Source organism: Xyrauchen texanus, chromosome 38 (assembly GCF_025860055.1).
Source record: "Xyrauchen texanus isolate HMW12.3.18 chromosome 38, RBS_HiC_50CHRs, whole genome shotgun sequence".
NCBI lineage: Eukaryota > Metazoa > Chordata > Actinopteri > Cypriniformes > Catostomidae > Xyrauchen > Xyrauchen texanus.
In genome coordinates, this window is record NC_068313.1 from 29,720,620 (window position 1) to 29,735,372 (window position 14,753).

General features: G+C 37.7%; 1 protein-coding gene across 1 annotated transcript; it reads right to left on the reverse strand.

Moving 5' to 3' along the window:
- Positions 1 to 462: 462 nt before the first annotated feature.
- LOC127631752 (SH3 domain-binding protein 5-like) lies at positions 463 to 11,591 on the reverse strand. The gene is made up of 6 exons (XM_052110059.1): positions 11,026 to 11,591; positions 6,028 to 6,090; positions 5,532 to 5,660; positions 5,154 to 5,312; positions 4,510 to 4,683; positions 463 to 3,339 (listed from the first exon to the last, which is right to left on the reverse strand). Exons 1-6 carry the CDS (start codon positions 11,263 to 11,265, stop codon positions 2,803 to 2,805), a joined length of 1,302 nt encoding a protein of 433 aa, XP_051966019.1. The 5' UTR covers positions 11,266 to 11,591; the 3' UTR covers positions 463 to 2,802.
- Between the last annotated feature and the right edge of the window lie 3,162 nt (positions 11,592 to 14,753).

The window sequence follows — 14,753 nt, forward strand, 5'->3', positions numbered from 1 at the left end:
AAAGGGAACGTAGCCGACGTCATTTAATCTTTGCATCACGAGTGATCTTCTGTGCCTAGAACATTTTAAGATTCTGAAACTGCATAATATCTATATCCAACAAATTGGCTAATTGCTTTTATGAGTGTAAAAATGTACAGTCCCTTGGGAGGGATTTCAGTTCTGGCTCCCTATATTAACTTTTAGAGTTAATATTATCAAATATATGTCTAATTTTCAAGTAATAAAAATTCGGTTGAACACAGTAAATATTATATACATAAGAACATTTTAATCGACTCTTTGCCCAGATAAGAGATCTTTATAAATCATTAATAATGGGGAGAATTTCACACTTCTAAAACGTTATAACATTGTTTTCTTTCTGCCTGACAATTAAGACTACTTTTTTACTGCAATTCTCGTGTCCTGTTTACAGTATGTATTGTGCAATAAAATGTTCATCATAATAATGACAAAAATAATTTAACTTTATTTAAATGACACCTTTTAAACCCAGTGTTTACAAAGTATTTTACAGAAAGCATATATTGTATATGTACAGACACACAAATGCACCTATACATGCATATCTATTTTAAAGAAGCTTTCCATTCCTCCAGGATTGTCTTCTCCTCTGAGCTGTTCGTTATGGGCACGGTCATCTATTTTTACTTGGCTCTTTAATAATTGAAAAGAAATCAATCATTTTGAAAAGTCTATTTTCAAGGCGACATTCATGTGCTCACATTTATTTGTATTTCAGTCTATTGTTAAAATGCTATAATGTTCCAAGACATTGGATAAACATTATGCTGTCTTAATAAAAATCAAGAAATAAATAGCTGATATTTGCTGGATGTGGTAACACTTCAAAATAAGTTTACATTCATTAACATGAACTAACAATGAACAACTGTAATTGTATTAACTACCATTACAATAATTAATAAATGCTGTAAAAAATATATTATTCATTGCTAGTTCATGATACCCAATGCAAAAGAGCTACAACAAACTAAACAGCAATTGCAAGCTTCCCACAACTTTTGACAAATACACTTCCATGATTTTTCCAGTCTTATGGATTATTGTATTAGGGCTTTAAAAACATAGTTTATGGAGAAAGCACTCAAAGAGCAATTTCAAAGCCAATAAAACACTTTAGAGCACAGCATAACTTGAAATAGTTATAATCACTTCCGAAATGTGCATAACTTCTCCATTACTTGATTTACCTAATTACCACGACTTTTCCAACCTTGGAAATCACAAATTTAAAATTCACTCACACGTCCTGATTTTCCAAGATTGTGGAAACCCTGTAATTATTACAACATACACAATCCAAATAATCTGTAAAAAATAATAAATAAATAAATAAAATAAGACAAGTTATAGTGAGATTGCAGAAAGAACATGATCCAATTCATGATAAATCCACAGGGTCATATGAATTTGTAGTTCCATCGGATTTGTCACCTCTGTGCATATCTTCATATAGAACACTAGTTAAAATAATAACAAAGGGTATTCAGTGCTCTCACTGAGGATTTAAGTAGCAAACTCACTAAATAAACACTTTCCATCAATCGATAGAAAAAATGCTGTGAAAACAAAGGTAAAAATCATTCAAAGATGATTAACACAAAATGTAAAATGAAAATACATTCTGGAAAAAATAGCGATTGTCCTAAATAGCTAAACACATTTTTTTGTGGCAGTCATTTAAAACCCTTCAATAAGAAAATCATTCAGTACTTAATTTCTCCAACTGGACAAAATCAGTATTTCTGTTCTAATCCTGAGGGAAAATTGTGCATTAAAAATAACTAGACAAACAAAAGCATACCCTATATGCATGCATACAAAGCACTTTTAGGAATTTAAGAATGTTTTTGAGAAAAATATGGTCAGTTGGGAGCTATACATGAACCACCATTTCAAAGTCAAGATAAGAAAAAAGGCATACAGTTCAAAATGTAAATTAATTGTAAAATGAAAATGAAAATAAACAAGAGATAAATAATAGTATAATTTTAGACCATGGCACTAGCTAATCATAGACAGCATTTTTTCCTTCAGAGTGTATGACTGCAGTCAGTAAAATCTGATAAATACAGAACAAAATTGCATCACATTATTATTATGTCAGCTATAGAGACTATAATAAAGAGCGTGCTTATAAGACACTGCTTTATTCATCCGCATAGAAAAAACTTGGTGCTTGTTAGGATCAAAAGTGATATATTGTGTAGTATGTTGATTAGGCTAAAAATGAGAAAGCAGTGATTACTAGGCTTGTCATTGTCAGTTTTTTGTCACTTGATATGAAATACCCAAATGAGATAACTTACTTAAAAATGTTGGTCTTCTCGCTTTTCATGCGTAGTAAAAATATATATATTTTTTTTTTAAAGAAAATCACTAATAACACCTGTCAACACCACACACGAGTGATTTCGCAACGCTTTGAGGCTGTCTACACTGGGAGGCATCAAAGCAAACGTTCTAAACTGTTTATTTGTCATGTTGGCAGGAGTAGCACCAGCACGTACTTCACAAAGTAGAACGGGGAATCTGTTTGCTATCAGCGCGACAAGGCACGACAGGACGGACACTTCCAGTGTAGACAGCATCATTGATTATAATGGGAGCGATTTGCTTTTGTTGCATCGCACTGCTCATGTCTCATGTAGACAGGGTGTTAGACTTGCTCTGTCAGTTGCTTTTAAATCAAATTGAAAAACAAAAATGTCATCAGGGAAGGAAAATCTTAAAAATGATAAAACATTTTTAAATCGATATTAATGATGTATGCACTCACATACTGACACTTCTGTTGTGGTGTTTGAGGAACTCCTCTGAAGTGTCTAGGTTTTTCTGCCTCACTCCCCCTGTACCCTCCCCCTCTTCCCCTGAAAGACTAACATCACTGCTTAGATGACCCAGATGTTCAACTGAGTCACACTTTCCAAGATCTGAGATGATGGTCTGCAAGCTGATGCTGGAAAGAGTATTTGAACCAGATCTCATTACCTCAGCTGTTCCCATCTCCCCCCACTTGGAGTTACAATGTCTCTCCTCCCACTCCACACCATCCTTACCATCCACCCAATCACTTGGTCTGGGGTAGCCCCCAGAGGCTCTGCCTTCAGTCCCTGTGCTGCTGATTGTCTCTGCTCCAACTGGAGGGCTCCGCCCACCAGATGTCTTGATTGGTCCGTCCTTTGGTTGGTCCTGCTCTCTCTGGGCATGAATCTCTTCGCTGATTTGCTCCAGGTGGCGCAGGCTGCTGGAGTAGTTGACCTTGGCTTTGGAAATATGCTCCTCTAATTCTAAAATCTTTGACTTGTGCTCCTGCAAAAACATTTTTATTTTTTTTGACTGTTTAACGTGAACACTTTTGGAAGTGGTGACTTTGTTGATCATTTGAAAGATTCTGATTTTTATTTATCTTACTACATAATCTTAAAGTGTTAGCTCACCCAAAAGTGAATACTCAATTTACTCTCATGTCTTTCCAAACCCATATGATTATATTTCTTCCACGGAACACAAAAGCAGATGTTCATGCAACATGATCGAAGTGTGGGTCTGTGCAGAACAATAATGGGAGTTTCACAATCTGTGGCCATTTTCAAACCGGGATGGGTGTTTTATACAAAATTTTTGGTGGGCGGGAGGGTTCCAAACCAGGATGCAGCATGTTTACCTTCCCCTGTGGCGTGACCTTTAGCATGTTGCATCAGCAGCGTGGGAGACCCAAGATCGGATCCCACGTTGAAACCAAGGAATTCATCGTGTTTGCATAATCAATTACGAGCGCTATTCGGAGGTTGCATTTTTTCCCCTAACATCATATTTAGGTTTAGGGGTTACAGTTGATAAAATATGCATTCCTCTTCACTGTATTACAGCCTGCACAGCTGAAAGCAACTTGCTTCACAACTCGCTTTTGGCACCCCTCCTCGGACATTAGATCCGGAAAATAGAGCTCACATATGACCAAACACCCAACAACACCGCTTTGGCCACTGGGAGCAGGGTCTCAAATTTCTGTAAGCACAGAAATCAACCTTCTCTTTCCAATTTCACTGTGAAATCAGTCTGGTTAACACTGTTGTTTTCCATAATACAATCAAAGTAAATGGAGAAAAAATTACCATTGAAGTATCTTAAAGGTAGCCCATACAACTCATAGTTATATCTGTCATAAGTCATATGGCCCAAGATGAGTTGTTTTGGTGGTTGCCAAACCCCATTGGTTATTTCTGTTGTAACCAGACATTAAGTTGTAAATGTGATTTGAGAGCTACGATGGAGGGGAAGATTTTTCTAACATTTCTTTTTTTTCACAGAAAAAAGTCATAGGGGTTTAAAATGAAATTAGGGTGAGTAAATGATGACTGAATTTTAACTTTTGGGTGACCTAACCCTTTCATTTCAATGGTCAAGCTCAGTAATAGTGGTAGCATCTTCCGACACCAAAACTATAGAACTATAAACTAAAAAGAACATTTAACTAACCTCTAGCGTGTCATTGAATTGAGCCTTGAGCTCAAAGTAAGGCTTGGACTTTAAGATGGCTCTCTTCAGAGACTTTTGCAGCTGCAGCACATAAGCCTCCGCTTCCTGACACACTTGAGTGACACGCATGTGCTCTCGTTCACTCTTCATGCGCTCCTCTTCTGCCTCATTTACCTGGACACCACGATAACAGTTACCTGTGTAACCTGTGACTTAGTGTGTGTGTGTGTGTTTAAAATACGCTTAGTCTATACATTAATCTGAAAATATTTTCACCTTGAAATCATACTCAAAGTACTTCTTTTAAATTAGATATGGAGTAAATGGCTCATTTGTGATGCAATTTAATGTACATTAGATCAAATATGTGTTAAAATAGTACATGCTGTAATTGCAAGAAATGAACATTAACACATTCTTGTTCTCACATATGAATGAGAAGATCAGCAACAATTGTTCGCCAACTGTTTCATAAATACTGTATATTAATATATCCTACACATTTGACTGCTTTGTGCATAGTAGTAGAGAAATATGCAAATTTGGATGTGGAGATGCTCTGATGTTCAGGATTAGAGTGTTTGATGTGCAGAGAAGTACCTTTGAAGAGGAAGCCAAGAGGTGCTGGAAAGAGAGTGGCATACCTTTAATGTGGCGTGATTCAGCATCTCTTGCCAGGTTGGATCCAACGTCTTGACTGCAGTGAGGCCTTGTTCAGCTACATGGACCATCTCCCGAGCAGCTGAATGCATGGAGACCCCTCTCTCAAACCTGAGCGCGGCTTTCTGTGTCTCCTGCTGGGCCTAAGGGGGGCGTAACAAATCAACGTGCATTTAGGAGACAAAATGAAAATGAATTGTACTGTGAACTGTAACGTGAATAAGAAAACACCTTAAAAACCCACAAGATGTTACACTTGATATGGGCTGAACTGCCCAGCAAGCAAAATTCAGAGGGACTAAGCAGAGTTGTTTCTACAATGGTCCTCCTCAATACTAAACACTGGGTGATTGCTCGCACACCTCTTTTGCTTTCCTTCGAGCCTCATAGTAAGGCCTGGCCTTCTCAATGCAGGAACCCAGTTCTGAACTCATTGCCTTGAGTTTAAGCACAGATTCGCTCATAATCCTCCTGTGGCTGGATCGAACCTCCTGACAATAACAGTGGAAAATGTAATCCATAAATCACATGCATCATTCTTGTATATTTAATACTATTGAAAGCTTGTGTCATGTTCTTGCACAAGTTACTTTGGCACTTTTAGAGCACTGTTAATCTTGTAAGCCATCTACTTGGCTGACAAGGTGAATGTAGCTTTGGTAGATGGTAATTAGCTGCACTTGTTACATTGATCGAAATTTTTTGAGAGAGACTCATATAATATAAACTGTATGGGAAGGTGGTTACCACTGGTTAATGATCTAGGTTAGTAACAGAAATGTAGTAGTAGGTATGGACTTTCACAGGCTATTAAGTCAGGGAACAATTTTTCAAAATGCACTCTGAACTTTCACTTACTTGCAACTCCAGTTCAAGCTTGTTGATCTCCACGCTGGCCTCATTAAGATGCTCTAGCTCCTCCTAGATATAAAAAAAAAAACAGATGGTAGTGGTTACCTAAAGGTAAATTAACCATGTACAGTACTATTGATTATTAATCTCTTGTTCAAAACATTTAGTACAACTTTATAATAGCTCTCAAGGAATAGTTCACACAAAAATGAAAATTCTCTCATCACTTGCCATCCCAGATGTGTATGATTTTCTTTTTTGCTGAACACAAAGATTTTTAGAAGAATATCTCAGCACTCTAGGTCCATTTAATCCAAGTGAATGGTGGTCAGAACTTTGAAGCTCCAAAAACCACATAAAGGCAGCATAAAATTAATCCATATGACTCCAGTGGTTAACGCTAGGGCTGCAACTAACGATTATTTTGATAATCAATTAATCTTTGATTATTTCAACAATTAATCGATTAATCGGATAAAAAGGACAATGTATTTCCTGTGTTTTATTAAAATATGATTTTTTTTTTAAATGTAAATGATAAAGGGCACAAGGATTGGATTGAATTAAATTGCTAAATTCACGATTCTATTCTCTCACAAAACTTTGAACAAAGCCTGAATCATTAAAAGTTTGAATTTATTATTATTATTATTACTTTCACATATTCATTACACCATTACAGATTAAAATTATCTGTAGGGCATAGAGTGGGACAAAAAAAAAAACAAATCAGCCCAGCAGAGGGCAATAGTAACATGAGAATAGAAATATTAATAATTCTGCCCAGCTGAAAAATATATAATTATGTAAGATACATATCGTTGTACACTGTCACTGATTACATACATTTAAGCCATTCATTCGGCCATAGGTAATCACAGTAGTGCTGATTTAGGGCCATAAAGCACGATTGTGAGTGTGATATTGCTTATATACAACAGTTCAATTAACAAGTACATTTAAAAAATGAGGGGGGGGGGCATTTGGGCATGGAACTCCTTCCTTATTGTGGATCAGAATCTGCCATTTCTGGTTCAAACCAAATGATGCATCCAAGCCTCTCAAAAACTTCACTTTAGTACTTGTGTAATGGCTTGAGCCGTTTCTAACAGGTTATTGGAGAAACAAGGGTGTGTGTGTGTGTGTGTGTGTGTGTGTGTGTGTGTGTGTGTGTGAAATCTGCTTTTTAGTTCTGATTGTCCCTCAGGTTATTATAGGATTCTACAAAGCTATATTTGCACATTCTTCTTTTTCACAAAGAATAAACACATTTTTTGTGTTGGGGTACATTCATTGAAATCTGAGCATGTATTGTTAATTTTGTGGTAATATTTGTTTGAAGTGCAGCTCAATCACACCCAGGTTCCATTGGGTGCACATTTGGTCCTCACAGGGCAGCCCGTCTCTATAGCCTCTCTGTTGCCGCTCCCAAGCAAAGATGCTGTAGTGTGTTAGTCGGCTTTATGAAGATAATGTCATTTTGGTCAAATTCATTCTATTTTCTCTGTGGAAAAATAGCCATCTGAGCGGGGGTATTCCTCCCTATTTCATGGTAGCTGGTGCGCAAGAGTCATTCACTATAGAAACCGCAATCGCATCCACCGTTTTGAAAAGAATAGCCTCTCCAATGTGAAAACTCCGGTAAGCGCCTTGAGTTTGAGTAATTAATCAGTCTGTTTTAAGTTTAAACTATTTCCCAACTTTAGTAGTGTAGTATTAATTCAAGAAATCCCAGAGTGCCGATGAATGAAAATACTGACTGACTGGTGAAGCATGTCACCTCAGCTGAATCATTTACACACCAAAATTATCTTTTGCTGCCCCTTTGCTTTTTACTTTAGAACGGCATGAACACAAGCGGAGTGATACAAACAGTAAAGCATCCAAGTGCTGATGTTCTGAGACATACAGTTTAAGTCAGAAATCGGTCAGGAACTAACCTTGACTTTGATATCCCTAAGCCATTTTGCCACAACTTTGGAGGTATGCTTAGGATCATTGTCCATTTGGAAGACCCATTTGAAACAGAGCTTTAACATCTTGGCTGATGTCTTGAGGTGTTGCTTCAATAATATCCACATAATTTTCATTTCTCATGATGCCATCTATTTTGTGAAGTGTACCAGTCCCTCCTACAGCAAAGCACCCCCACAACATGATGCTGCCACCCACATGCTTCACAGGTGGGATGGTGTTCTTCGGCTTGCAAGCCTCACCCTTTTTCCTCCAAACATAATGATGGTCATTATGGCCAAACGGTTCAATTTTTGTTTCATCAAACCAAAGGGCATTTCTCCCAAAAGTAAGACTGTTGTCCCCATGTGTACTTGCAAACTGTAGTCTGGCTTTTTTATGATAGTTTTGAAGCAGTGGATGCTTCCTTGCTGAGCAGCCTTCCAGGTTATGTCGATATAGGACTTTTTTTTACTGTGGATGTAGATACTTGTCTACCTGTTTCATCCAGCATCTTCACAAGGTCCTTTGCTGTTGTTCTGGGATTGATTTGCACTTTTAACACCAAACTACTTTAATCGCAAGGAGACAGAATACATCTTCCTGAGTGGTATGATGGCTGCGTGGTCCAATGGTGCTTATACTTGCATAACATTTTTTTTACAGATGAACGTGGTACCTTCATGCGTTTGGAAATTTCTCCCAAGGATGAAGCAGACTTGTGGAGGTTCACAATTTGTTTTCTGAGGTCTTGGCTGATTTCTTTTGATTTCCCCATGATGTCAAGCAAAGAGGCACTGAGTTTGAAGGCAAGTCTTAAAATACATCCACAGGTACACCTCCAATTCAGTACACCTCCAATCAGAAGCTAATTGGCTAATTGTCTAAAGGCTTGACATCCATCCATCCATCCATCCATCGTCAACCGCTTATCCTGTGTACAGGGTCGCGGGGGACCTGGAGCCTATCCCAGCTAACACTGGGCGAAAGGCGGGGGACACCCTGAACAGGTCGCCAGTCCATCGCAGGGCCACACATAGACAGACATACACTCACGCTCACCTCCACACCCACACCCACATCCACACCTAGGGCAATTTTTTTGGAGACACCAATTAACCTAGCCTGCATGTCTTTTGGATGGTGGGAGGAAGCCGGAGTACCCGGAGAGAACCCACGCAGACACGGGCAACAGACACAGACACATGCAAACTCCACACAGAAAGGCCGGGGCAACCAGGGTTTGAACCCACGACCTTCTTGCTGTGAGGCGACAGTGCTAACCGCTGCACCACCGTGCCGCCCAGGCTTGACATCATTTTCTGGAATTTTTCAAGCTGCTTAAATGCACAGTTAACTTATGGGGCTTTTTCGACTCTGCTTGATTTTTGGGGGTTTTCCCACAGTGGATAGTACCTGATACTTTTTTTTAGTACCACCTCGGTCAAGGTTCCAAGCGAGCCGAGCTGATACTAAATGTGATGTCAAAATCCTGCAGATCACTGAGTGGTCATCACTAACAGGGTCACTGGATTTCCGACACGTGAAGTAAAACTCTAGTTTTAAAGTTAGCAACAGCGATAACTTTTTTCAATCGACTTTCGAATTGTGAAAAAAGAAACAGCTGTGCACAAAACCACACCGTGGTCAATAAACGAGGTGCAGTCGGTCCACTCTGTAGCGATGAGCAAAACGAAAAAGTCTCTCAGGAAGGGTTTCAGCTGTTGGACGCACACGGCTACCACCGGACTTACCAACAGTGTAGGCAAAAGTTAAAAAAACTTAAATGACTACAGAACCATCAAGGAAAAGTGAAAGTGGTTCGACCAAATGGACGCTATCTAAACGATGATGGAGGGTGGTATGTTATGTTAACTCTATACTCTGCTTGAAAGTTTAATATAGTACAATCATCTGTAAACCCTGTGCAAATTCACTCTCGCACAGAAAAGGCTCATCCCAATGCTCACTGTATTACATGCGCTTACATGAGCAGGAGAAAGCACTTTAAAAACCGGCACACCATGACTGAGACTTCAGTCTGATATCCATGAAAGCTGCAGAATTAATTACATTGAAACTGAAATCGTGGTATGAAGTAAATCTTTGTGCTCCCTTTCTCCATTGCGACTGAATTCAATACATGTTTACTTTATAAAACGTAGAAAATAGCAGTAAATTGTAAGTGATGAGCTGGAGAGAAACAACTCTTGTGCATTAAACAGAACAAGCACTCTGTCAACGCACCAGACGCAGCCACTCCACATTAAACTGTATGCTTATGATCTTCTTTGAAGTGTTTATAAAGTGTTCTTGTGCCCTGGACAAATTGGGTCATGTTTTTTCCGCTTCAACTTGTCTCTGTTGTTTTTAAAACGAGTTTCATAATGCAACACATTTTTAGCTTGGCTGTGAAGTGATGTCTCTGATGGGGATTCTCCATGCTTACCACAAATAAACAACTAATCAATAATTAAATTTGTTGTCAATGATTTCCATTATCGATTTTATCAATTCGTTGTAGTGATACTTTATTTGTGGGTGAGAAACAGATCAATATTTAAGTCCTTTTTACTTTAAATTCTCCTCCCTGCCCAGTAAGTGCCGATATGCACAAAGAATGTGAATCACCAAAAACAAAAGAAGAATGTGAAAGTGAAAGAAAGTGGAGATTTATTGTTAAAAACAAATTTAAAAAGGGACTTTTTCTCACCCACACCTATCATACAGCTTCTGCAGTTATGGGTTTCACCACTGGTGTCTTATAAGTTATGTTTGAAGTTACTTTTATGTTGCCTTTATGTGCTTTTCTAAGCTTTGAAATTCTGGCCACCATTCAGTTGCATTGTACTGACCTACAGAGCTGAGATATTCTCCTAAAAAAACTTTTTTTGTGTTCAGCAGCAGATAGAAAGTCATACACAACTAGGCTGGCATGAAGATGATGCTGGGAATCTTCAGTTTTGGGTGAACCATCCCTTTAACTGGATGGATGAATGGATGGATGATAGATAGATAGATATTCTCCTGTGTGATTGCATGTCTGTTTACCTGGATTCTAGGATCTAGTTCCTCCTCTGGTAGTTTTCCATGCATCTTATTTTCCGCTTGACATAAACATCTGCCAGAATCTTTACTCTCCATCTCTGTTTCCTCGGATTCCCCATCAGCCTCTCTGCCCTCACCGACCACGTCCTCTGTTTGATCTCCTTCGGGATCTTCTCCTCTCTTCTCCTCCACTGAAGGCTCCCCAGAACCCGCGGGACTTTCACGAAAAACCCCTGGATCCATTTATAGGCCTCTTCAGATATGCAAGATCAAATGCTGCCGAATAACTAGGCGAAAACTGTCAAATCCAAAGCGAAACGGAGTAACGCCACACTTGTTTATATTTTAAAACGACTCACTTCAGTCGTGTCTGTGATAGTTAGCCTTCCTGCTAAAACTAAATTTACCGTCAGCGAAAAATAAAACTGATTAGCGGCGCTTCAAGTGGTAAAGTAGTTTAAATGGAGGTTACATGTCCAATGTTTTACCACTCGGTCGCCTCAGTCCACATATTTGACCGAAGTTACCCCATAGCTAACGTCGCACACCCTCCGCTATTCTTCTTCTTCTTCCTCTTTTTCTGTTTATTGTCGGTTGGTAAACCAGCGTTTGGTGCATTATCGCCACCAACTGAACTGGAGTGTGAAAATTATAATTTTTATAAATATAAATATAAACAAACAAACAAAACCAAAAAAATAACTTTCACACTCATGTATGTATGTGTGTGTGTATGTGTGTGTGTATATATATATACACACACACATACACACACACACACACACACACACTCATGTATGTATGTCATGTATGTGTGTGTGTATATATATATAGTGTCATGTATGTGTGTGTGTATATATATATATATATATATATACAAATACAAAAAAATAACTTTCACACTCATGTATGTATGTCATGTATGTGTGTGTGTATATATATACATACACACGCACGTTAAAAAAGACTTAAATACTTGCTTTTAAACTGCATCTTTCATTGGTATTTTCCATGCTTTTCAGCCAGAATTGTTTCTAGAGATAATGTTAATTTCCATTTTCTGTGACTTTTCCTGCATTGCTTGCCTGTACAGTGTATAAGTATGTGTTGAACTGCTTCTAGCTCATTGCACTTACTGCACATTCTTGTGGGATTATTACTGATTTTATGTAAATTGGCATTCAACCCTGTGTGTGTCCTATATGAAGTCTGGTAATTATTGAATCGTCCTTTGTTCTTAATGCAGAAATCACATTTTCTGTTCCCACATTGTTCTGAATTTTAAACAGATGTCTCCCCTTTACCTCTCTTTCCTGATTTTGCCAGATGTTATTTACCGATTTACAAATACAAGTCATGGCTTCTGATTTACTCATATTGATGGTCATCTCTACATTACAGCATTTAAGTGAGTTCTTTGCCAGTTTATCTGCTACCTCATTACCTCCACTCTTATGTGCAGGAACCCAAAGAAATGTGATGGAAAACCTCTGTTACTAAACCTATATACTACTTGAAAGATTTCAAATAAAATATCTTGTCTACTATCAGAATGGCCAGATTGCTTTTCAGGGCTGCCAGAGAATCTGTACATATAACTCCTCTTTCAAAATTCATATTCTCCACCCACTGAAGAGCAATGAGAATTGCAGCTATTTCCACAGTAAATACAGATAAGTTGTCTGATGTTCTCTTTCTAATAGATACCTTATATTTAGGTGCAAAAATGGCTGCTCCAGTTTTCCCTGAGATTGGATCTTTTGATCCGTCTGTAAAGATATGCATCATGTGGCTGTACTTAAGTTCCATGTACTGCTGTACAACGTATTCTTCTGAGAATAGCAAATTTTTCTTAGTTTCTTGGAGTAAATGAATGTCTATGCAAGGCATTAGAATAAAAACATGGTAGAATTGTGGGCAATGGCGAAAGTGTCTTTGTGGAACTCTCACGGGAAGCAGGACAGGAAACGAAGGTTTCAACAAAAAAGGTAAGGCTTTAATTGCCGTATGTCTCACAATAATTTACACACTAGTTCACACAAAGACACAAGCGCACTGGGTTGGCTTGCACGGTCGTCTTCCCTCTGCTCTGAGGCTGCTGGCTTTTTAACCGCTCTCCTCGCTCTACTGCAATTAGAGACAGGTGTTAGTCATAATTTGGCCCAGGTGTGAGCGCCCTTACCGCTTCTCTCTCCCGGACGGGCGCTTGACCACGCCCCCGCTGCCACAGTCTTACATGCTGAACTGTAAATCATGCAACCATAATCTATTGCAGATCCAACAAGGGCACAATAGATGTTTCTAAGTGAGTTGCGGCTTGCACCCCACTCACATCCTGCCAGGCATCTCATGACATTCAGGGCTTTCTTGCATTTTGTCACCAATTTCTCTATATGCATATCAAAGGTCACGAGACAGGAAAGATCTCATCATAGCACATAAGAAAATATATACAGTACTGTAGATAAAAGTTTTAGACACTTGTGAAAAATGTTGCATAATGAGGATGTCTTCAAAAAAAATTGCATAAATACTTTTCATTTATCACTTAATGTCATACAAAGTCCAATAAACATAAAAAAGCTAAATCAATATATGCTGTGAACACTGTTGCATTTAAAACAGTCCCAATTATCCTACTTGCACCTGGACACAGTTTTTATTGGTTGTTGGCAGATAGGATGTTCCATACTTCATGGAGAATTCCCCACACGTCTTCTATCTATTTAGTCTCAATTGCTTCTGTCTCTTCATGTAATCTCAGACTGACACGATGTTCAGTGGGGGGCTTTGAGGGGGACATGGTATCTGTTGCAGGGCTACAGATACCATCTTAAGTGCCTAAAATGTTTGCACAGTACTATATGTATATATACTACCGGTAGAAGTTTAGGGTCACTTACTCATTTTTTATTATCATTATATAATAGTAATAGTAAAGTCAATAAAAATAATGGAATAACATAAATGGAACTATGGGAATTATGTTGTGACTAAACAAAATCCAAAATAAATCAAAACTGTGTTATATTTTAGCATCTTCAATGTAGTCACGCTTTGCCTAGAATTTGCAGAAATGCACTCTTGACATTTTCTCAACCAACTTCTTGAGGTATCACCCTGCTTTTTAAACAGTATTGAAGGAGTTCCTTCTTCAGGAGCTTTTCTTTATTATTTGGTCCAAGTCATCAATAAAAAAAATATATTTATATAATTACATTTTAGTTTTATAATGAAATAAATTAATATGGTGGCACAATTACATTTTTGTCTACAAAACAAATTTCAAACATTTAAGCATACGCCTTCAGATCAAACGATTTTTAAAATCATGAGAAACATTTCATGCAAGTGTTTTAAAACTTTTGACCAGTATGTTTGTTTGTGTGTGTGTGTGTGTGTATATATATATATATATATATATATATACGTATATAAATACATTTTCTTTCTTCATGCCATTTTCACTTGCTTTGATTATTTATTTGTTGGAGTGTCTGCATTTTTGTCAGAGGTTTAACTTCTACAGTTGTTGTACATTTTCCAATAAAAAGTGATTACAATAATACAAATAATATGAATAATAATATTTGACATTTTATTACAATTGTCCTTTTATACTCATTTATTTTCCTCTTTTGTAAATCTGCGAAATAATAATAAACATAAAAAAAACATAATTATTTTTATTCTGTTCATTAGGTAATAAAGAGGCTTTTATTTATTCAATT

Bases quoted from the DNA above. Each gene is read 5' to 3' on its own strand.
- LOC127631752 (XM_052110059.1), bottom strand. From the start codon at position 11,265: ATGGATCCAGGGGTTTTTCGTGAAAGTCCCGCGGGTTCTGGGGAGCCT. The intron at 6,091-11,025 runs GTAAACAGACAT...TTTTATATCTAG, and splicing joins AACTAGATCCTAGAATCCAG to GAGGAGCTAGAGCATCTTAA. The intron at 5,313-5,531 runs GTGTGCGAGCAA...CGCCCCCCTTAG, and splicing joins CTCGAAGGAAAGCAAAAGAG to GCCCAGCAGGAGACACAGAA.